At 38.0% G+C, this 24,692-nt stretch overlaps 2 protein-coding genes across 2 annotated transcripts in view; both read right to left on the bottom strand.

Annotated features, from left to right (window-relative positions):
• mettl16 (methyltransferase 16, N6-methyladenosin) overlaps positions 1-1,019 on the bottom strand; it is a 37,547-nt gene extending 36,528 nt beyond the window's left edge. The window contains exons 1-2 of the mRNA XM_053647518.1: positions 726-1,019; positions 208-337 (exon numbers count right to left, since the gene is read on the bottom strand). Of these exons, the coding sequence (XP_053503493.1) occupies positions 208-335 (128 nt within the window). The 5' untranslated portion in view covers positions 336-337; positions 726-1,019. The remainder of the gene's footprint in view (positions 1-207; positions 338-725) is intronic.
• A 2,831-nt stretch (positions 1,020-3,850) lies between these two features.
• pafah1b1a (platelet-activating factor acetylhydrolase 1b, regulatory subunit 1a) overlaps positions 3,851-24,692 on the bottom strand; it is a 28,110-nt gene continuing 7,268 nt past the window's right edge. The window contains exons 3-11 of the mRNA XM_053647519.1: positions 16,299-16,383; positions 13,677-13,751; positions 13,334-13,540; positions 11,996-12,164; positions 10,607-10,709; positions 10,185-10,413; positions 8,670-8,771; positions 7,720-7,876; positions 3,851-7,143 (exon numbers count right to left, since the gene is read on the bottom strand). Coding sequence (XP_053503494.1) covers positions 7,070-7,143; positions 7,720-7,876; positions 8,670-8,771; positions 10,185-10,413; positions 10,607-10,709; positions 11,996-12,164; positions 13,334-13,540; positions 13,677-13,751; positions 16,299-16,383 — 1,201 coding nt within the window. The 3' untranslated portion in view covers positions 3,851-7,069. The remainder of the gene's footprint in view (positions 7,144-7,719; positions 7,877-8,669; positions 8,772-10,184; positions 10,414-10,606; positions 10,710-11,995; positions 12,165-13,333; positions 13,541-13,676; positions 13,752-16,298; positions 16,384-24,692) is intronic.

Consider the following 24,692-nt stretch of genomic DNA (forward strand, 5'->3'; position numbering starts at 1 on the left):
AAATGAATCAATATGCAAATTAGTTTATGGCGTCATCTGGCGACTTCTAGCGACATATAAGCATGCATTACCTACTTTCCCCTTAAAAGAGTTGGCAACAAACTGAAATAATCAGCGTTAACAACATTCCCACGTGTCAGTAATCCAGAGGCTCGGCATGTGTACTTGGGAAGAGCAGTGATAAAGGGAGGAGAGAAGTTTACTCACATCACCCGGCCGGATAATGTAGTCTGTACATGCTTCTGAAAATCCGGATACTTGGAAGCCAGGTATGCAAAATCTGGTGGTTTGTCCTTATAACGATTTCGAGGATGCATGGATTTGTTCAGTGCCATTCCTGTCGACACAGTTTATAAACACTGTAGCACATTATATCAGCAATACAAACTAACAGCAAAGAATGATATCAGCTGCAGTTTATTTAGAAATAACAAAAAAAGAGGAAGTGCTTGTCTTTGTGCAAGAGACAGTTTTGCAATGGAAGCAAGCAAGATGGTGAAGAAACTCTTAACAGAACTATGACTGGTTCTCTAATGACTCTTTTTTTAGGCTTAAAGTGCACTATATAGAGTATACAAGTCATTATTTCATAGCTGATATACGGGTTAGGGAGACATTTGGGAGGCAGTCTCTGCTAGTAAACAGGATGATAAACCGCTAACGAGCCAAAGAGCACGCATTCCTGCACAGTAAGGGACCAAGAGTATAAACAAGCACCTGCGTACCGTTTAGACCCCTTCTGTAAATGCGCTTAATAATCTGGGCAAAACACAGACGATCGCTCTCTTGTTGTGTCTGCTGCAGAGTTAATCACGTTGTTTCTACGTTGTTTGTTCCGGGTTCGGGATGAAGTCATAATCTTGCGCCGGCACCAAAATATGACGTAACCCGTGCAGACGAGTTGAGAGGAAGTTCCCTGGTGAAAGTCGTCCAAGATAGCTTACTATAGCTAATGTATATACACACACATACAGTGCACCCGGAAGGTATTCACAGCGCTTCACTTTTTCCACATTTTATGTTACAGCCTTACTCCAAAATGGATTAAATTCATTATTTTCCTCAAAATTCTACAAACAATGCCCCATAATGACAACATGAAAGAAGTTTGTTTGAAATCTTTGCAAATTTATTTAAAACAAAAAAAGCACATGTTCATAAGTATTCACAGCTTTTACTCAATACTTTGTTGAAGCACCTTTGGCATCAATTACAGCCTCAAGTCTTTTTGAGTATGATGCTACAAGCTTGGCACACCGATTTTTGGGCAGTTTCTCCCATTCTTCTTTGCAGGGCCTCTCAAGCTCCATCAGGTTGGATGGGGAGCATCAGTGCACAGCTATTTTCAGATCTCTCCAGAGATGTTCAATCGGGTTCAAGTCTGGGCTCTGGCTGGGCCACTCAAGGACGTTCACAAAGTTGTCCTGTAGACACTCCTTCGTTATCTTGGCTGTGTGCTTAGGGTCGTTGTCCTGTTGGAAGATGAGCCTTTGCCCCAGTCTGAGGTCCAGAGCGCTCTGGAGCAGGTTTTCATCAAGGATGTCTCTGTACATTGCTGCATTCATCTTTCCCTCGATCCTGACTAGTCTCCCAGTTCCTGCCACTGAAAAACATCCCCAGAGCATGATGCTGCTGCCACCACCACCATGCTTCACTGTAGGGATGGTATTTGGCAGGTGATGAGTGGTGCCTGGTTTCCTCCAGACATGATGCTTGCCATTCAGGCAAAAGGGTTCAATCTTTATTCAATCTTTGGTCTGAGAGTCCTTCAGATGCCTTTTGGCAAACTCCAGGCAGGCTGTCATGTGCCTTTTACTGAGGAGTGGCTTCCGTCTGGCCACTTTACCATTCAGGCCTGATTCATGGAGTTCTGTGGAGGTGGTGGTTGTTCTGGAAGGTTCTCCACTCTCCACAGAGACATGCTGGAGCTCTGTCAGAGTGACCATCGGGTTTTTGGTCACCTCCCCGACTAAGGCCCTTCTCTCCCAATTGCTCAGTTTGGCTGGCGTCCAGCTCTAGGAAGAGTCCTGCTGGTTCCAGACTTCTTCCATTTACGGATGATCAAGGCCACTGTGCTCTGTGGGACCTTCAATGATGCAGAAATGTTTCTGTACCCTTCCCCAGATCTGTGCCTCAATACAATCCTGTCTCGGCGGTCTCCAAACAATTCCTTGGACTTCATGGCTTGGTTTGTGCTCTGACATGCATTGTCAAATGTGGGACTTTATATAGACAGGTGTGTGCCTTTCCAAATCATGTCCAATCAACTGAATTTACCACAAGTACACTCCAAGTTGTAGAAACATCTCAAGGATGATCAGTAGAAACAGGATGCACCTGAGCTCAGTTTTGAGTGTCATGGCAAAGGCTGTGAATACTTATGTAAATGTAATTTTTTATTTTTTTTTTTAAAATAAATTTGCAAAGATTTCAAACAAACTTCTTTCATGTTGTCGTTATGGGGTATTGTTTTGTAGAATTTTGAGGAAAATAATGAATTTAATCCATTTTGGAATAAGGCCGTAACAACAAAATGTGGAAAAAGTGAAGCGCTGTGAATACTTTCCAGATGCACTGTATATACGTGTGTATATATCTCACATCTCCTTGCTATATTTTTATTTTTATATATATATATATATATATATTTTTATATATATATATATATATATATATTTTTATATATATATATATATATATTTTTATATATATATATATATATATATTTTTATATATATATATATATATATATATATATATATATATATTTTTATATATATATATATATATATATTTTTATATATATATATATTTTTATATATATATATATATATATATTTTTATATATTTTTATATATATATATATATATATATTATAATATAATATATATATATATATATATTATAATATAATATATATATATATATATATATATATATTATAATATAATATATATATATATATATATATATATATATATTATAATATAATATATATATATATATATATATATATATATATATATATATATATATATTATAATATAATATATATATATATATATATATTATAATATATATATATATATATATATATATATATTATATATATATATATATATATATTATATATATATATATATATATATATATATATATATTATATTATAATATATATATATATATATATATATTATAATATATATATATATATATATATATATATATATTATATTATAATATATATATATATATATATATATATATTATATTATAATATATATATATATATATATATATATATATATATATATTATAATATAATAAATATATATATATATATATATATATATATATATATATATATATATATATTATAATATAATATATATATATATATATATATATATATATATATATATATATATATATATATTATAATATAATATATATATATATAACACATTATTTTAAACCACAATATACAAATATTGTCTTAGAGTATTTAAGTTTAATACTTCTAATATATATGCTTTTCAGTTAAGAAGGAACTACAAATTTTCTATGAGAGGCACTGTTGTATTTCCATTTGGGTGCCTTTCACTGCTGATATTACTCATTTTTTCATATCAAGCTATAGTGACCCTGGTCAGAGATACTTATTTTACACATACTAAAACCATCCCACCTACACAACATTTTAATAATAAAATAAAACGTCTGGGCGATTAAATAGTAGATTGGTCATCACTGAACTCAAATGACCCAAGTATACTGGATCATAAGGATTGAGTACCACATTATTCTTCCACTCAGCATTCACATGATAAGCAGCACTAGAATGACACCATTTGCTTTTTTTTTCTTTAATTATTTTGCAAACAATAATGGCATTCAGATACATTGTTAACAGTTGGCTGTGTGAAGTGATACCATGAAAGCAAAAGTCCCATTAGAGCTGTGAAGAATGAAGCCTCTGCTCTATTTACAAAGCAAGCAGAGCTGACAGATGAACGCGTAGCTGGAGGAGAAGGAATCTACAAATATTCTGTACATTAGTCCGTTCAGCGAGTGCAGCAGTGGGGTTGCTTGGGACCTGGCGAATAGCAAATATTAATCCCTTCGTGCACGCAGAACTCTTAATGCCCACATAGCAAGCTTTCACACTATGAGGAATGTGTCCAGGAACTGTGTAATCTTTACCTTTCCGTGGTGGGACAAGGAGGTAAGTTTCAAAGTCCATTTTTCATGTTGTCTTGTTTTAGTTTAGACTTTTCAGGTTCAAGTCTGCCAATCAGGAGGGATCAGCATGTTTAAGGATGGCTTCTTTTGTAGAGCATTTACTTCAACAACAAGAAGAATACCAATTTGGGTGGTCTAGCTAGATTATTTCCAAAGATACATAAGGGTATTAAAAAAGCTAGCTAGAGATTCTGTCAGAAATCAAGTTGAATACAAACGCTCCCTTCAAATATCTTTTTTTTTTGGTTTAGGCTTTCTTGCCAGTTGATGTAGTACACCATTTGGTGTAGTTTTATCCTTTTTTGAGTTATAAAAATGTTCAGCTACTCTAGGGACACCTTTCTGCTCTCTCAATCACCCAGCTACAACACAAAAGGTACAATATCTACATCTGTACCATGCCCACACTTCTCTCTCTTTTATTTTATTTTTTTAAAGGAGGCATCAGAAGTGTATGTACAGGGTGTGCACTTCTCCCTCAGTCTGCTGCAATCCCCTCACAAAGGAAATACAGAGGATTGGAGCACAAACAGATCAGGCTGCCTACAACCACATACTGAACTCTTCACAGTTAGCATGCCAGCTGATCTATCTGGCAGGGTGTTTGTGTTTACAGTCCTTCAAATGTTAACAGCACTATATAATAAACAACTTCTCCTTTAATTATAATACTTACAGATATAGGCTTACTTCCATTTTTTACACTGGAAGCCGTCAAATTCTCACTGCAGGACGGTTTGAGATTAGTAAATTCAGTGATGTGCAGACCAGCACAAACCCCCACCAGGCAGCTCAACCATCAGCACTGTTACATGCAGCAGTGCAATATTGACAGGTGTAAATCTCAGACTACTCAAAAATCATATTTTCAGCAGCAGCAGGTATGTCCAGTACACAACAGGAAATCGCTAGATAACAGACTGGTTAAGCAGTGGATTTCTTTATTATATAATTGAATTGTAATGAAAAGGGTAAATTAAAATGCTATTGGTTTATGCACATATTAATAAATCTTAAATTGCTTACACCTTTAGCCTGAAAGGACTAAAGATCTAAGAGCAGGGATGTGCAAGTTAGATTTTTTTTTTCCTTCTTTTTAAACGTTTTTTGCTTTACTGCCAAAAACAAAGGCAGGTTTATTTCTTTTCTTTTCTTTTTTTTTTAACATGTGGAATGGTTTGCGTCCACTTTGGGATTTGTTAAATACATTTCCCATAGTGTCCATATTTTACATCGACCCACACATACTGCAAGATGAACAGGAGAGAATGTGCTGCTCATAAGACATTAGTAATGAATTTGTGGCACATTCCTGTCGTGGCGTGTTTGCAGTGTCACCTGCACTCTGCTCCTCCGTGGGCTGATCGCGCCCTGTTGAGGGAGAGCTGCTGTGCATGTGAAAACCACTTTACAACAGGAACCACCAACAAGCCTTTCCATAGAAACATCAGGCAGACGAGCATAAATGCTGTTATGCTAACATGCTCATTTGATTCCTTAAGGTAAATCCCCACTAATCTGTCAGTCAGTGTAGAGCTTCCAACAGAGGCAAACTTATCCTGATATCAGTGACGCTGCAATAATCCCACGTATTTAAAACAGATCACATCTTTGCACATCCCCTACCAAACACTGGGAAACTCTTTGAGCCCAAGTCATGTGTTCATATTCTGTGTCCAAACTGTGGGGGTAAGTAACTTCTGCATTGTACAGGAACACCTGCTCTGCATATATCTTATATCTCCCAACAAGACAATTTAACATTAAATCCACATGATTCTTGGCAAGTAGACACAGATACAACCCAAGAACACACTAACTGAGTAGAAGAGTAATTGAAATCATTTTAGTATAACTTCAAACTAGCACTACATTGTCAGAGCACCGGTGGCCAATTCAAGCACTTCACAGACAGACATTTTTGGTGCTTGTTAATTCTGAAGTGTTTCTGAGGACAAAAACCAACAAGGGGTCAAAATCTATGTACATGGCTTTGCTGCTCCTTATGCAATGGATGCAGAAGAAATTTCAACAAGGTTCAGCTCTCAAATCTCAAAAAGGTTCAGCTGTATCTCGGGATACTCTCAGTAGGACGTTTCATGACAAGTGTACAAAGATTTATTCCCCAATGTCTCAAGAGAACAGTTTGAATCATTCTTATATGCAGCTGTTAAAAAAATTTGATCTAGTTCCACAATAAGAGAATGGTAAGCATACTTCAGAATGAGGATACAAAGCTACAGATTATTCTCATAAACCCTATAGACAAGTCTCCATCCGAGGATTATAGGAATTCCTTTTTGTTGTCTTTTCCCCACCAAAATGTCACCAAGCTAGGCACTAACAGTTTACGACAGCGACAAAAAAAATAAATAAACAAAAGGAAAAACCCAACTTTAAAAAAAAAAAAAAAAAAAAAAGATCTAACAAAAATAAAACAAAAACGAACAAAAAACAGAAATAAGAACGACACTGTCATTAAATTATCAGTATAGTGCCCTAAATTAACCCAATCAGTTGAAGCCTTCAGCAGGTAAGGCTGAGTCAAAGTTCAGCCTGGGTTAAACCTATGGTACTTCTAGACAACATTATGCAAATTTACAGTATACAATTTTGGATTTACCATGCAAGAATACTTTTTTTTGTGTGTAACATTTAATAGCTTGACATCCAGAATAATTTACATAAAAGGACAATAGTTATTCAACCAGAGCTAGGTGAGTCATAACCATGGCGATCGAGTGCATCCAGGTGAGACAGAAGGGAGAGTGAAATGGGTCCGGGGTGAAAGGGGCGTGGTAACCATGAGGTCCTGCAGTGACAATCATCAGCGACACTCCCACACTTTTAGTGCCTGATCTACACTCCCAGTGACCACATATGGAGCAGTCTTGTGAAAATCTGTGGACAGATAAGATCTTTCAATAAAGAGTGTGCAATAAATAAATAAACTATTTGGCTAAAAATGCATGAAACTGCAAATCAAACATTAGCATAATGTTTAAACCATATATATCATACCAGCTCTTATGAATAAGAGTTTAATTTGCACAAAAGGCACATTTTGTTTGAATTGGAAATCAAAATATAAAAAAAAGTATCTCCCCCCTCTCCAAAAGCATCACAATCAACCAAGATTTGAGAGGAGTGCTATACACTGCTAAGAACTGGGTGAATGGTTTGTGAAGCACCTCCAGAGAGTTCTTTAGCCTTGATCCACTAAAAAAAAATAAATAAATATCCGGACACTAAAGAGCCTCCAGGACACTGCTTTGTTCATGGAAGATGGACAATCACATCTCAAACTCTTAGCACACAGCATACTTGTGAGCCTCCTAGCAAGTCTTTCATCCTTACAGAAGGATGATGTATTTTATGCTGCCTTGAGGCATCACTGCTCAAACAAAAGGAAGACATTTTAAAAAGCGCCACCGGCCAGACAAGAGTGAGTGATTCAAGATGGCTCCAGAAGCTTACCCAGAGAAGTAACAAAATGTTCATGGGCACTCAAGGTTTTCATGCAGCGCTTGTTTTTGTAGTCCCAGATCCTCAAAGTCTTGTCATCAGCACAGCTCACAATGAACTTTCCACCAGGGTGGAAGAGCATACCACGTACCCAGTTATCATGGCCAACCTGTACAGGACAACAAAATACCATGCACAGCATAAACACAAAGCCCTCATTCATCAAAGGTAATTACATACAAGCAGGGAGTTGAGCACACAAAATGCTGCATGAACGAATCTGCTTTTGATTCATTAAATTGTTATTGTTAAATTGTTAAGCTGTGACAACTGATGAACCAGCTTCAGCTGTCTTGAAGCAAGCTCCTGTCCACTGGTCCCATATACGTATGGAGCGCCCAAATTTAACCTTGTATACATCAAACATGAACACACACCCTAATTTATGCAGTGGGCCAATAAAAGGAAAGCATTCACAAGCTACAGTAATCCAAGACCTGAGGAAACAAGTAAATCAAGTGGGGAAATTTCTTATTTCAGTCATTTCTGTAAGATTACAATGAAGCAACTCTTCCCTTCAACCAGAGTTCATATTTTGGCTGGCTAGCTAACGTCAGGTGACTAATTTGTTCCTGTAGGATACGATACTGCACACAGACACTGCTGTAATCCACACCTGTGCATTCTGATTGACTTTTACTCAGACAATACAAATCCCAGTATTTACACATACACTTTGCTTCATTACTTATACCTCAATTTATTATACATGCTATAATTGTCAATATTTTGATTCTAACTGTAAATCAAGTATGTGAGGTACATATGGAACAGGTTCAGCCAAACTGATACATAGCTAAACTGACAGTACAGTTTTGAATATACTCATCATTGACTTACACAACACGTGCCAAACAGTGCATATAAAGCTCAGACAGCGTTCATTCCACTAGTTCACTCACCAGTGTCATAAGGCACATGCCAATGCTGACATCCCACATTTTGATAGTTTTGTCTCTAGAGCCAGACAGAAGGAAAGGTCCAGGTTTCCCACTCTTCTTAGTCTGGAAAGCAAACAAAACAGATGAGCCTCAGACTCAGTGATAAGAGTTGACACTCTGTGTGTGTGTCTTTGTAATAATGGTCCCTACAGGAAAGGCCGAGTAAGATTTTAACAAAATGCTGTGTACAGGCATATTTTTGCCCCCACTTATCAACACAGCGAGACAGACTCCATTAACGCAAAAGCCTACAATTAGCATTATTACACAGCCTGACTCTTGAACAGGAGTGTGTTCATTCACATATCCAATTAACCCCTTGTGCTGGTGAAGGGATCATGAGTGCAGTAATTATTTTTAAAAAATAAATTAAATTTAAAAAAAAAACTAACAAGCTAAGTTGCTGGTTGTGAAAGCAGCAGTGTTATTCTAAAGACATTTTTACAGCTGCACAACACGTTGGACATGTTTGTTATTGGAAGAGTAATGGGTCTACTTATTTATTTTTGATGATACTTTTCCTAACGTTACCCACAATATCCTAACAAATAAGCCATTTTCTCACTAAATGTTAACTCCAGTCTAACTACTAAACGTTAACTAAACTCTTTCCTGAATTAAGAACCATGTGGTTTACTGTGCCTGTTAAATATTTAGTATTGATTCTAAAGCACAGTCTAATGTAAATATTTTATCCAACTGAAATTTTTATTTCACATGTAGTTATATATGCATAACGTGTGTGTGTGTGTATATACACAGACACCTAGCCACAGAGCTTGGGGGGGGTTAAAAAGTTAAAACGCCCTACTCTAAATGAAAGGGATGAACATGTTTTCACAAGCATGAGTATTATGTAAAGAAACCATTACAGTAACATTGGGCTGCATTATCAGCTGTGATTGTGTAATTGATGTCAAGAAATCCCACAACTATTCTACCTGGACAGGTTTGGCAGGACCAAAACCTCTTTGAAAGTTTTTGTTTTAGCTGAAGGGAAGGATAGGAAGTTCCCTTTTTGTGATTACAACTGAAAGTCATTGTACTAAAGCTGCCTTAAGGAAACACATGCTGTGTGGGCAAATGTTAAATCTGATAAATTGGAAATTGGATATGGTTGATCATGAGACTGGTAAGAATAAAACTCGTTTAAATCACACCTCCTCAGGCAATTAAGTGTTCATCTTTCCAATTCCATTTCACAGTCTAATTATTTTTTATGGTGTGGCAGTTTATAGTTGATCTTCACTCTCAGATCAAAGAGCATGTTTGCTCTTGTTTACAAAGTGCAACAACAACAACAACAACAAAAAAGCCTGCCATAGTAATCTACTTCAGCAGAAGCATGTCATGACTACTATACACAATGAAAAAAAATGTTTACAAGCACTTTTCCAGTTTCAAATCAGCCACTGGACTTCTTGCTACTTCATTAAGTGACCATGGATCTTCTAGTGTTAGTGTAGCTGTTCTCACCTCAGAGCCAGTGGCCTCCAGTATAGTGGGGCTGGCACTTTCAGGAGCCCATGAGATGCACTCCACTACGTGCTCGTGTTCCCTCAGTTCGGCCTTGCACTCCTTCGTAGCCACAACCCACACACGCACTGTTTGGTCATTAGAGCAACTTGCAATCAGAGAGCCGTCCTGGTTGGGCCGTACCATACGCACCCATTCTCTGTGGCCAGTAAACGTCTTCACACAGTACCTATAGTGTAGACGGAAAATTTTCATCCGCAGCCGTAAGATAACGAGGAGAACAAAACAGTTTTACACTTCTAAATTAAAACAGTAACTCAGTTATGCCTTCTGAAAAGAAATGTGTACGTTAACAGCAGCAGAACTCGTAGAACAAAAGCATGATTTAGTCATTTTAAACAGCATTTATTAATAGTACTTACCCAGTGGCCACTTCCCACATTTTAATGGTTTTATCCCTAGAAGCAGATACTATATGATCTCCATTGGGCATTATAGCTACAGACGAAACATTATGGTCATGCCCTAAAATAAAACAGACAAAAGGGATTGAGATGAATTGCTATAATAAATTAATAAAACAGTCATATTACAGCTCTGAAGATACTGAATATCGTGTTCTTTGTGCAGTTAAATCTTCAGCAGTAACTCTACCCACATTTTTTACCATGCAAATTGGATTGTTCCAGCAGAACTTAATAATGGATTTTTAATTGCCACCATGACAAAATGTTAACACACATTAGGCAATACAATAAAAGGAAAGTGACAGCTAATTTGCCTTGGGTGGCTTTGTCCTCCAAAGAACATGAGAAGGAATAAAAAGCTGACTGCACAGCGCACCATTTCAAGCTACTAAACACATGCTGAAAATAAGTAGGTGAGAAAAAGAGGGTTAAATATGGAGAAAGCCCCAAAGAACATTATCTTGTCCTAGGAAGGATAATTAAACTGCTGTGCAAATCTCCTACCTGGAGGGAGGGGTGGGGGGAGGAGATTTGCACAGCAGTTTAATTGGGGGGGGGGTGAAAGCGAGAGTCATTTTGTTTTGCACCCAGCCAGGAGAGAGAGAGGCAGATTGAGCAGCAGGGGGCAGTGGGCGGGGTTCCTACAATGCTTCCCTCAATCAGCACGGTCTACTAGTCTGAAGGCAACATGCCAGTTTAACTGACAGGGTGTAAATTACAAGGCACCAGATTTGAACATAAAAGCTGTTGCACATGTGCTAGTTGGATTATTAGCAAGGAGGATTTACACATTTTGACAGGGATTAATTTTTTTTTTTTAAACCTAGTTTAACTTCCACTCTTTGCTGTTCATTCAGCAGAAGTGACAAAAAATTCTGGTTTGATCCAGCATGCAGCTAGATGAAACGAATGCAATTTACATCCATTTCTGTTGTTTTCACCCGTCTCTGTAGCCTGCAGGCTCATATTACCTGATGTGTGATGGTAATTTACCGAGCAATATGAAAAAGGACTGTTAAGGTCTAAGTGAGCAAGGACTATAATTTGTCAGACTGGGACTGAAGACTTGAAAGAACTGATTTTCAAGCATGAATTAACTATACTTCAATGAATACCCTGTAGATAAAACTGTAATATTACAGAAGAAAAAAAATCAGTGTAATATGAGGTATTATACTGAATTCTTCTCTTATAAACTTAACAAATGAAGACGCTAATGAGAATCATGCAACACCTTCCCCTTAATACCCCATTCCCCTAAAGAACACCACTTTCAGTCCAAGCATCATGTTCATACGCTGCATGTGAAAGTGTTCAGATTCAGCTATTCCACACTTTGCTCACCATGCATGGTCCTGATGCACTCAAAGCCTTGGAAGTCCCAGAGTTTAATAGTCATGTCTGCTGAGCAGGAAGCCAGCAGCTTTCCAGTCTGGTCAAAGGAGATGTCCTGCACAGAGTCTGTATGGCCTTTCAAAGTACGTTCAAAGTCTCCGGTCTCATAATCCCATACCTTGGGGAAAGAGAATGACAAGATTTCAGTTTAGTGGGTATACAGGTACTCAGCTTCTTATAAAAGTGACAGATGCCCACCACCTGGTTATCTGCCTCTCTTCCTCTGCGTCTACCTAAACCATACTCACTAGTGAGAGAAAGCAAGCATGCAAACAAAGCCTACAACATCTACAGCAGCCAAGTTTAAATCCTAGGATTAAAACGAGTGCGTAAATGATGTAGGCAAGATTATGACACAGAATGGCGAGTCTCCTTTTTTAAAAAACAAAACAAAAAACACAACAACAAAACAATCCACACAGGAATCCATTAAAATCAACACTGTATGCAATATACCAAGGTAAGATTTATTTATTTTATTTACTTTTTTTACATCCAATACTAACCTTTCCTTCATCTTGTCTGGAAGTACAAAACAGATCTCTGTTCACACACAAACCAGAGAATAACATTCCAGAAAAATATACTAGTCAAGCTGCACAGCTCAGGGGCCTTCAATACAAATTCAGACCTCTAAGTTACAGGATAGAATAAAACGATAAATCTTGGCTTTCTGGTCATGGTACCTTCAGCACAAACACAAGCAAGCACAATCTCTAAAAGAGAACAGAAGCAGTATTTTTAAAGCAAATTGCATAATCAGTCATAAAACAGCTCCTTCTGTTCTTTAAAATAGTCAAATAATAAGCAGCTACAATTATGTAATTGTGTGTTGGGAGTCAGTGCTGGAGCTGTAAGCAGAGCTACAGAGTTCTTCTGTTGATGCCAAGTTGGTGGAAGTGGGGCACATATTTTACCATAGATCTCACCATTGCCAAGGAAACACTGCCAGACTCACTTGTATTTTAGACAGAGAAAACAGGCATTCAAGATGCTTGACTGTCACAGGAGAAGTCTGAGAACAAAACAATTCTCAACAACATCTATAACTCTGTGATGGCAAGACATTCAGCTGACATCAATGGAGCCTACGTACTTCCTGCTGTAAATGACCGGTTTGAACGTCGAGAGCAAAATGCTAGATGAGAAATTATTCTCCAAAAACCACCACTGCTTTCTGTGCGCTGCAAATTATATTTATTTTCATTTGCAAGCCTTGTGTTAAAAAGAAATGAAAGAGTACCTCTGTATTTTAACTGTGCAGTTATTACAACAAAGACAACCAACCTTTATTGTGGCATCCTCTGAGGCAGACACCATGACACTGAAGACTGGGTGGAAGATAACCTTGGTGACAGGACTCCTGTGGCCACTGAGGGCATATCTCTCAGGGGGGCGGGGGATCCATTCTTTGGGGTCTCGTTTCTGTCCTATAGGTCCTCCTAAAGTGATCTCCTCTTTTGCTTCGTTCAACTTTGATTCCAACTCCATTACCTTAAGGGAATCCGTATAATAAGGACAATAAGGGAATGTGTGATCTTACTGGTCTAAAAATTATACCGTGTCCTGAGTGATGAGTGAAGATAATCTAAAATTTACAAAATAAAGTGCTTCTTTGCTTTATACGGACCTTCTTCTGTAATCTGATGACTGAAGTCCATTTCTTTTCCAAAAGGCCAGCATACTTCTTATCCAATTCTTCATTCTAATGAGAAAAAGAAGCAAGAAACATGAGACCTAAACAGAGTAATGTATTTTACTAATCATTATTGCAATCATACGAAAGAAACGGCCTTTGGATACACCCTAATCGTAACTATACATCTAATCACCCTTCAGGCAACTGTCAATTCCTCCAAGTCCTTTCACATGAGCTAATCTCCTATAGACCAAGACAGCTCACTGAGATTACAATTACAGTGTGTACTGTGAAAATGAAATTTATGATCCCTAGTATCAAGTCTGACTTGGTGATTTCATCAAGCTGAGAGAGTAAAATAATGATCAATGTTCAAATTCTTAAACAGAGATGTAAAGTGGAGGAATCTTTCATGAAAAGTGGAGGCACGAGTTCACTGCTTCAGTTTTAAAGGATTTGACACTCAGTCTCACTTTTCGTGTAAAATGTGCCAAGCAGCTGTGGCTTCTTTAAAAAGAAATTAAACTTGTAAGACTAGTTCTAATGGGGATCATGTTTTGAGTCTTACGTAAGTAAAAATGTAAAGACAGATATACTTTTACTGTATTACATTTAGCTAGGATTTTCTGCAGTAGAAGATCAAATGGCATTAAAAATAAAAATATCAATAACTGCAATAATCTCCCACCGAATGTAATGTTTTAAATACAATAGAAACTGTGAATTGACTTGCAGTATGAAAAGAAACATGATTTATTGTATATTCCCTTCAATACATGTCTGTGTGTGTGTCCTTGAACATGAATGGCTGTAATCTGAGTTGGTGAAGAGAAGAGTGCATATTAATTTCACGCTTTGTGAAGAATAAAGTGTATTATGGTTTGATCATCATTCTAACGTTAGTAGCTATGTTTGTCTTTTCATGTGAGAGAACAAGGCTTTCATTTCTGATTAACAAAGCAAGCACACATGGCAGAATTTATTTATTTTAAAAAAAAAAGAAAAAAAAGAATGAGTGTGTCTAAACTTTTGACCAGTAGTGTATATACAGTGTAATTTTATATTGCAATACATTTCTCCACAATAACATTAATCTTAGGGTACTTAAATGTCTAACCTACACCAACAAAGCCTACAGATGCTGTCTGATCATGCAGCACATCAAACTACCATAAAGCCAGCATATAACATCCTTTCAGGCTGCACGTTGGTGAACTGCACGTTTATAACAACTACACAGGTTTAACTGCGCAAGATATCCAAACCTTTGGGTATCTTAAGTCAAGCGTAGTTAGGCCAAAATGGTAAATATGCTGCTAGCAACGTCTGAAAAACACTACTCAATTTGTTCCACATTTTGGAAAAAATCCCACCCAGTTAAATACACAGGGCAAGGAAGAACAAAATCACTAGCCCTGGATCACATGTATAGGCTGTTTTTATTGCTGCTATAGCAATGACCAGCATGGTTTGTAATTATATTGCACAACAACCATTACATTTTTTAAAATCCTTTCTATTGATTTTTGCAAAGCAGAAACTTTCAGTTGGGAAATATATTTAAATGTAATGTGCGTCGCATATCGTGATGCACAATAACGTGAACGCTCTTCTATACTGTAACTATAAAGTAAAACACACACTTTTGAACCCCACCGTCTGATGCATTACACAAATGGGTAAAGACATGATCAGAACGGTTTATACAAGGTGGATTAATTAGTGTGCATGGATGACATTAAGTCAGGAAGCATCTGGTATGTGGAAACACTGACTAAACTGAGCAACGTAAAGTGAGGTGCAAAGCTGTCTTGTAACTCCTGCTTATTACACACAATCACCTAGCATTCAAACATCAAGAGAAAATAAATGTGTTAGTCAGACTTGCCATGCAAGGATGGAGCCCCACAGCTCTTAACTGACAAGTTGGTCAACAACTTGCTGACTCGTCACTGGTGCAAACACAATCTACTAAATCCAAAACTAATGTTATAAAGGTGTCCGAATGAAAGACCACGATTAGATCTGATTTACTGCTCTATACCACCTACTGGCAAAGCAAGCCAATACCCAATACTCAGTGGTTATCAAGAGTTTCCATAATGGATCTCACAGACCATGACAGGAACACCTCTGCAGAACACTGGCTAATTAAAGAGAGCTCTTAGCCCTGTGCTACCAGCAGGTGCAGGCTCATCTGATAGGTTGTTTCTCTATAGACAGGTGACATCAATTATTCATTGTGGTTCCTCTACAAAGGAGATGAATGTTTGAAAAACCCACCACCCACACAAAAATAAAACACTGTCTAGGGAGTTGTAGTTTTTTGGTATGAAACCTCCATGTTTAGCATTTTGCCAAAAACTGCTTTTCCTGCCAACTCTGCAGGATTAACAAGTGTTAATTGAGAAGGACCATGGATTGTGTCGCTATCACTCATTAGCATCTCTTAGGGACCAATACGTTTCACTTATTCCAGACTCCAGAAATCTCTCTACATTCAGCACATTTTCATTCTGAATTAATTAAGCAAGGTTTATGTGAAATTAAGCAAGATTGTTTGGTCTTTGGTTCTAAGAATGGGGAATTGAAAGGGTATTCCCACACACTCACCATGTCTAATTCCGCCTCCTTCTTGAAAACTGAATATGCCTCTTCATAGCCATTGGAACGAAGGTAATCAGCGATCGCTCTATTTCTGGAAAAAAAAAAAAAAAACACAAAGAAGAATAATTAGTTCTTAGTGACTGGCAGGTTGAGTCCATTTAACAATGTCTGACATAAAAAAAAAAATTAAAAAAAATCCTTAGTAGGGTGTTTTGGTTTTTACCCCACCCATTGACAACAAAGAGCAGAGAACAATAATGTCTGAGGGGAACATTCAAAGCGTTAATTTATACATTATTTCTGTGGTTAAAAAAAGGAAAAAAAACTGCATGAATGCTGTGAGTGAATAAGATGTGAGGTATATAATGAAGGACAATTGTTTGTGGAATGGTTAAAAACCATCAGAATGAACCACCTACAGACAGGGAATTAAGTCAGTGCAGACTGAGCATCTGTGGAAAAGGTCTCTGAGAATATTGTAAGGAATCTGACTTTAATGGCAAACATGTTGCTGGTTAAAGGTTATTTGTAATAAGACTCCCCACCCAACTGATCAAACCCAAACATCAGCTCTAAACCCAGCATTTAACCCATAGGCTCCAATGGCACACTGACTTTTTATTTAAAAAATTTTTTTTTTATATATAAATACAATGCTGAATATCGCAGTAGTTTTGCAACACCCATGAAAACACATGAGCCTAAACCTTAATTTTTTAAATGATGCAGAAATCTTGTACCCAAATCCAATAACATAATTCCTGCTTTTGTATGCTATTTACAATTTTTAAAAAATAATTATTTTAGCTGTTTATCTGCATCTTCCTACCAGTCATTATTACAGCAAGTCATACAGACATGTTTTTATGTATGTGTGTTAGATCCAGACATGCAGGACTATCATGCTGGATATCAAATTTGCAGTTGCAGCTTCATGGACTGCACAATAAACCATTTTTTTATTGGGTAATATTAAAAATGTCGTATAGTAGGCCATGAAAAATGTACTTCACACTGTAATCAAATATGCTTTTTCTTGTACTTCATTTTGTCCATAAATAACATACTTGAATACAACGCATTTGTTCTATTATCCAGGAGCAGGGAAAAAAAACACCAAAAGGTGGGAGGGGGTGGGGAGTATTTGGGCAATTTCCCAAATACCCTCTCTAGGCAAGTTTCTGCAATGTAAATGATGAGACTGATCTCAGAGATAGCGAACACAAAGCGGGCTGAGAAACATATATGCTGTAGGACCCTTTCCTGGTATTGTGTTATCAGATGAGATGCACACAAGAGGAAACACTGAACCAAACACAGAACGGTAGCTTCAGCACTACAATCATATCATTTTTAATGATCTCAATAGAATACATAAATTAAAAAAAAACAAAACAAAAAAAAAAACCTAATTAGCATTTGGTACAATGGTGTCCTATAAACACACAATCCAATGCACCCTCCATAACTGAAAATAGGAAAGAAAGAAGAGGAAAAAAGAAAAACAAAAAAAAAAAAAACAACACCCATGCAATAGGTACATCCGTAGACAAGCCACTAAACTGAACAGCCCTCAGACAATAAGGTGTCCGAGTTCAGGGCTGTTTGGCATCACGTATTGATTTCTGGGCCGAGCTGTTCAGTGTGCTTCATTGTAAGCAGCAGCTCACCATGACCATGAGGTAAAGTCAAGGTCAGCTTGAGGTTCTCTCTCATGTGACAGTGTATAGGAATACAACAGACGCTGCTGAAGGGCATTATGCACGAATGTGTGTTTTACTTCAACAAAGTACAAATTTCAGACTATGATGCCCAGCCATCATGTGTCTTTGTGAGTCTCAGTCCTCTACCCAACTTGTTTGGAAAAACAAAGCTGGGCTAAATAATTCAGTTAGTTCTCATTTTGCTATTTCATCCTTCATTCGGTCTGGTTCAGGTCCAATTTTCAGTTGCAGGGACATGACCAATATGGGTTTTATCCAGGAGCCAACAAAGAGGCCAATACTGAAAGAGGATTATATATATATATATATATAAAAAACAAATGCAGATACTGAATTTAAATGACTTACATTTAAGAATTACATTTAGGTCTATTGATAACACTGCTTGCTAAGATTTACCAAATTATAAACAAACAATGACTAAACATTGTACATATATAACTAACAATATTGCTATCCCTGGCAGAACGAATACAGGCTGACGTACTTAAAGGGCACAGTGCGATACCTCTAGTGACAGGGAGACACAAACAGAACATAACTATCCAAATTATCAACTGCCTTTTAGCAGAGGTTTTACAAGGAGGACAGCAGCTTGTTTTTCATTTGGTGGGTTCACGCTTTCTCTTATTTCACTGGATGTTTATGCTGAAATACATGTTATACTGCCACTTTTTCCTGCAAATGACTTTACAAACTCAATACTGGCCTGTCTAAAACCATATAGCTACCATAGAAAAAAAGTCTTGTGAATGAGCTCATCAACATGTGCTGCCTGCCTCAATCTTTACATAAGGTGATGGAGATCTGGGTGACCGTAATCGGACACTATGCAATTATGATGGAGTTTGAACATTTCCGTGCTTTTAAGATATGCGATTACGTCAAATTTCAAACCAGATACAAAAACAACTCTCTCTCTATGTTTTTTTTTTAAACATACAAAAATAAGTGCTGTATTTTTACTCCAAAAGGAGGTACAACCAGGTACCAAGAAAAATGTAGATCACAAGCTCAAATCCTGATGTTGCCAGAGCCATCTGTGGCTTGGAGTCCGAGACCAAAACCTGGCATGCTCTCTGGATAAAAAAGATGGCGTACTCTCGCCACCATCAATCAGAGCGACACTGACCAATCGTGGTCATCTGTGAGTATGTAAGAGGGCAGTTGGTCCTTTCCTCTTAGTGTGTTATGCTGCTGTGTGGTGCATGTGCTAGCCTTCACCCTCCCCAGTAGGGTAGAGCGAGACAGTGGGTGATAATTTTCTTCCAATTTGTCACACAAATTGGAAGAAAATTAAGTAAAAATCCAAAAACGCAGGTAGCTGAATTTGAATATTGAGAAATTGAGATGAAAAGCAAAACACTTCCATGAAATGAAATGAAACAAAAACTGGACAGAAAAAGAAAAACCAAGTGGTGAAAGTGCTGGCCAGTAACCGTGGAAACCACAGAGGAGGTAGAAAAGAAGACAGGAGATCTGATGTACATGACACCAGCAATCTAGTAATAATAACCAGAAAACTAAGAACAAAAGATGCCTTTACTTTTTCAAAAGCAATTTTACATAAAGGCTGAAACAAAGAGAGCAAGATTTCACTCAAAGACATACAGCATGTATTTTACTGAGGAAAATGGGTGTGAACAATACTGAAAACCTATCCATGAAAACACGTCTAACTGAGAAAACCTGAACAGCTTCCAGACACTGCCACATCCTCATATCTTGACGGGAAATGCGGAAAACCTTTCATAAATAAAAGCATTGAATGCTAAAAACCTGTATCGAAGCAGGCAAAAAAAAAAGGCAGAGACGAGGAGAACATCATCCAATTTACACGAACAAACCACATGATTCACTCTACAACTCGGAAGCTGGTCTCAGCGGGCAATAAATTCCAAGCAGGATGATTGCAGCAGCTTGTGAAAGTGCACGTGCATAACCAGCACTACCTCACATCATAGGGTGCGTCTAGCACTCATCACTTCCTGTCCTCGCTCTGTTCACTTCCGCATTCACATCAAAGCCAGACAGAAAACACACTGCATCCATCCATCTTCAGTAAACTGTTCTGTACAGACCGGTTTGTTCTCAGCTTCTGTGGGAATCTCTTTATGAGACTGCCTCAGGAAAATGAATAACGCTTTGATATTAAGCTGCGGCTGTCACAGACTAGCGTGCAGCATCAGAAGACAGCGGCGTGCGTAAACAGGAGGAGAGATTGTGTTCTTCCTTGCAGCTTTGACCTGAATCAACACTCCAACACTCCATAAAGCACCTTACATCACCATCATACTCTATTGCCTTTATCCAGGACCCTCGCACACGAACAAGCACTCAGAGAAACGCAGAAGAATCGCCTTCATTTAAAAGATCAGTGAAACAATTCGGATGCATTGAAGCGGTTGTTCCACTGAATAAACAGACACAAACATTGTCATCTTACTAAGCAAGGGAATTTCAATCATTCTCTAGTGACAGTCGTGACCATTTTCTCTAAATAAAAGATGTTATTTTGCAATACGTTTAGGTTACGATAACATTAAAAAAATAACGCAAGATAATTACTTGCAAAACAAACATTTTGTCACTTACATTCTCTGAACAAAACAAGCTCAATGTTTCAGCTTAATAGTGTAATAGTGGTGTAAGAGGACAGGTATATGATATGATGTTAGTGGTAAACACTTTTCCTCTGACAGCATGTGCAAAAAGGTGGTTGTGGTGGGGAGATTGGTTTGGGGTTAATCAGAATGTTTAGAAGCAGGCCAAACTGATTTTGAAAACTTTTATTTTATAACTGTATTTTAAAATAAAAGGCAGCAGTGAACATATCAGTAGCCCGGTTGCCCAGGACAAGCAGGTTTCTTGTGTGGGGTAGTAGTCCATTTATAGTTACCTGTCAGACAGGTAGATTCAACAAGAGAAATAAAAAGCTCTATTCCCTATTAGTAGAAATGCCAGTATGTTCTGAGAAAATTCTGTGCATCCAAAAAGCCAGTCAATAATGTGAAGTAAGTTGAATCTACCGAAAACTGCATTCATCTCTAATAAACAGAAGAAACGAAAAAGCAATACAAGATATAACAAACTCAGATGTGATTTTCAGTGGAGATATAAATATAGGTTAATTCCAAATGCTCAATATTGTTTTGTACAGGCAGTAAAGTGCTGCTGGTCCTTGAATGAGAACTGATGGAGGGTACTTAAAGCTGGACGTGTGCATGCACAGCATGTGACCGCTTAGCCAGCTGTCAAACACACACACTTGGTAACGAGATTTGTGGAGCTCCGCATAGGCCACACCTCTTAAGTAGCACAGTCCAGAAAAGCAGGGACCGAGGGGCTTTGCTTTGTTTACAGTCATTTGAATAAGGATATGAGCCAGTGGTGGGCGCACACACAAACGCCTTCACACACAAACAGCAGCACATGGCAGCAGATGGATTTACACCCTCATCTAAAAATGAAGATTTGGATTACACATTAAAATTCCCTCAGTCAGATCTGGATGGTGTGACAGTGTAAATGTTTATATAATTAATTTATAGGAACTTCCATTTTACTCACAAATGTCTGAAGGTGGTCAAAACGAGTTGTAAGAAATGACTTCTGCTTTTGTTCTGTGTAGGACTGTTGATAACATTCAGCAGGAAATGTTATTCCATGGGCCAATGTTTTAATGGAGGCTCCCCTTATAATGAGACAGAAAGACTGAGGGAGCACACTGCCTTCTCATTCATGTCCATAACATGGATTCCTCCCCCCCCCCCCCCCCCCCACACACACACACACTAACAGGTCAAAGAAAATCAATTAGCAAATTTTGAGTATTATGATACTAATCCATTATATGCTAATAGAGAGCATGTTTAAAATACCCCAGGCCTGATTTTGAGCAAACATGAGGCAGTACTCCAGCTCGAGTGGTGAAGCCCCCACAAGTAACAGAAGGGCCTAAAGCTCATTCATCTGACAGTGTGCAGATTAAAATCCATACTGATGGTGGGCACCCCGCTGACAGGCTGGCGAGGCTTCATCCACAACCCATCAGGAGCTGGAACCCACAGCCTCTCACACAAGCACATGTGCCAGTCTCTGGAGTCCAGGCAGGCACACACCTGCAACCTACATCCAGTTCACAGCAGCCACACACACACACACACACACACACACACACACACACACACACACACACACACACACACACACACACACACACACACACACACACACACACACACACACACACACACACACACACACACACACACACACACACACACACACACACACACTGCTGCCAGCTACTGCATATGAAGCACTATTGTGATTTACACAAAGAAACCTCCTGCCAAGCAATATAAAGAGCCCTTTTAAAAAGAATAAAGACACTACTGAGTAAAGGTGAAACAGATAAAAATCAAACAATAGCGTCTGCAAAAATCAGGGTTGTGAATAAAAGCACACACACACCAATAGTAATCAGTTTGCGTGAATGGTTTCATTATGACTAACTATATTTAACCTTCAAGATGTTAAAGCAAGAGATTATGCAATCATAAAACATGAGAAACACTTCTGCTTAGGGAAACACTGATACAGTTACAGTCCAGCCATAGGAAAGTCTAAAATCAAAGAATTTTAAAAAGCTATTTAAAATTGGGGGGGGAGGGCCTTACTTATTTGAAAAGTGTGCACTCTTCAAATCTTGAAATGGATATGATAGTTTTGCACCCTACTTTGAAAATACACCAATTCAAATAACTGGACCAAACCATCTACAGTGACTACCCAAGACATTTCTAAAGGGTCAGAAAGATGTTTCTGCATGGTCTATAGTGCCATTTATTCAGAAGGTGACAGACTGACACTAACTACTGAAAAGCCTATATGACCTAAAACAAAAACAAGACGACTAAAGAACGAACAGACTATTGAAGAAGACTTTCAGCTAGTCATTCCCTTTTTTCATCCCACACACACTGTAGTGTGTCAAATGTGCTTCCTAGGTCTCTCACGGGCATTCAAAATCCTTCATGTTAACTGTTAAACTCTGACTAGAGTCACAGACTGTGTTACACTTGCCTGATAAGGTGAAAATCATGTGCAATATTACCTCTAAGTGACAATTTTCCACATTAGGAAGTCTACCCCACAGGTCCATTTAGATATTTGCATTCAACATGAAACATTTTTATTAGCTTTGGCTGTTTCCATTCAAACCCAGCTTCAGTTATATAGAAACACTAACAAAGCCACTGAACAAACAGAGTAACACTAGGAGAGAGGAAACATGCACTTATCATAATCAACTATTATTTTCCAGTCCAAGGACATCTTCCTTATCACTGGAGATGGATGCTTTTGTGTGTTTCACAGCCATAACGTAGAGAAATACTAAACTTTAATGCACAGCAAAAATTTTTACTGCATGTCCGATGTACTGATTATCTAACTAACTCACTCTGCATCACGATATTGACGTTGCTTTTCTTTCTCATTCCCCCCCCGTACACTCACAGAGCACTTTAACAGGAACACTGTACCAATACTGGCTTGGGTCTCCTCTCTGCCTACTCTCAAAACGGTCTCAATTCTTCATGGCATGGATTCCACAAGATGTTGGTCCATGTTGACACAACTATCATGTCACGAAGACTTTTGCTTTGTGACATGGTGCATCATCATGCTGGAATTAGCCATTAGAAGATGAGTAAATTGTGGCCATGAATGGTAGCACATGGTCAGCAACAATATTCAAATAGGCTGCAGCATTCAAGCAATGATTGATATTAACGGGCCCAAAGTGTGTCAAGAAAACATTTTTCACACCATTACATCACCTCCACCAGCCTGGACTGTTAACACAAGGTATGTTGGGTCCATGGATTCATGCTGTTGGTGCCAAATTCTGACCCTACCATCTATGTGCCTCAGCAGAAACTGACATTCATCAGACCAGGCTACATTTTTCCAGTCTTCAACTGTCCTGTATGGGTGAGCCTGTACCCACTGCCGCTTTCTGTTCTTGGCTGACAGAAAAAGAGCACAACAGGGTCTCCTGGTTTTCATCCACCTCAAGATTGGCCATGTTGTAGTGAGCAGAAAAGCATCTCAGAATGCACAATTGTACCGGATGGTTATCCGAGTGACCGTAGCTTTTCTGTCAGCTCAAACCAGTCTGGCCTTTTTCTGTTGACATCTCTCATCAACAAGGCATTTCTGTCCACAGCACTGCCACACACTGGATGTTTTTTCTTTATTGCACTATTCTGTTCTGAGTAAACACTAGAGACTGTCCCAGGAGATCAACAGTTATAGAAATACTCAAACCAGCCCAGTCTGACACCAACAATCATGTGTGTAGTTTTATAAGGAAAGGAGCTCTAAGTTTTATTGAGCGTCTTGCAGAAGCAGACACGGTTCTTCTGGAGACTTTGACTGTCGCAGTTGCTTCTTATTTTTGCAGCAAAACTCAGCAGCCTTCATTGTTTTTTTTGTCTGAAAATTGGTCTCTTACTTAATATGCTGCTTTCTTTCTGTAACTTAATTTTGTGCAAGAAAACTAATGCTTGGGAAACTAAAATGTTTTGTACTGACTTGATAAGGGGGGGAATAAAATAAAATTAAAAAAATCGATAAAGTTTAAACTAAAAATTAAAATAGGGTGTCT

Source organism: Ictalurus furcatus, chromosome 17 (assembly GCF_023375685.1).
Source record: "Ictalurus furcatus strain D&B chromosome 17, Billie_1.0, whole genome shotgun sequence".
Lineage (NCBI taxonomy): Eukaryota > Metazoa > Chordata > Actinopteri > Siluriformes > Ictaluridae > Ictalurus > Ictalurus furcatus.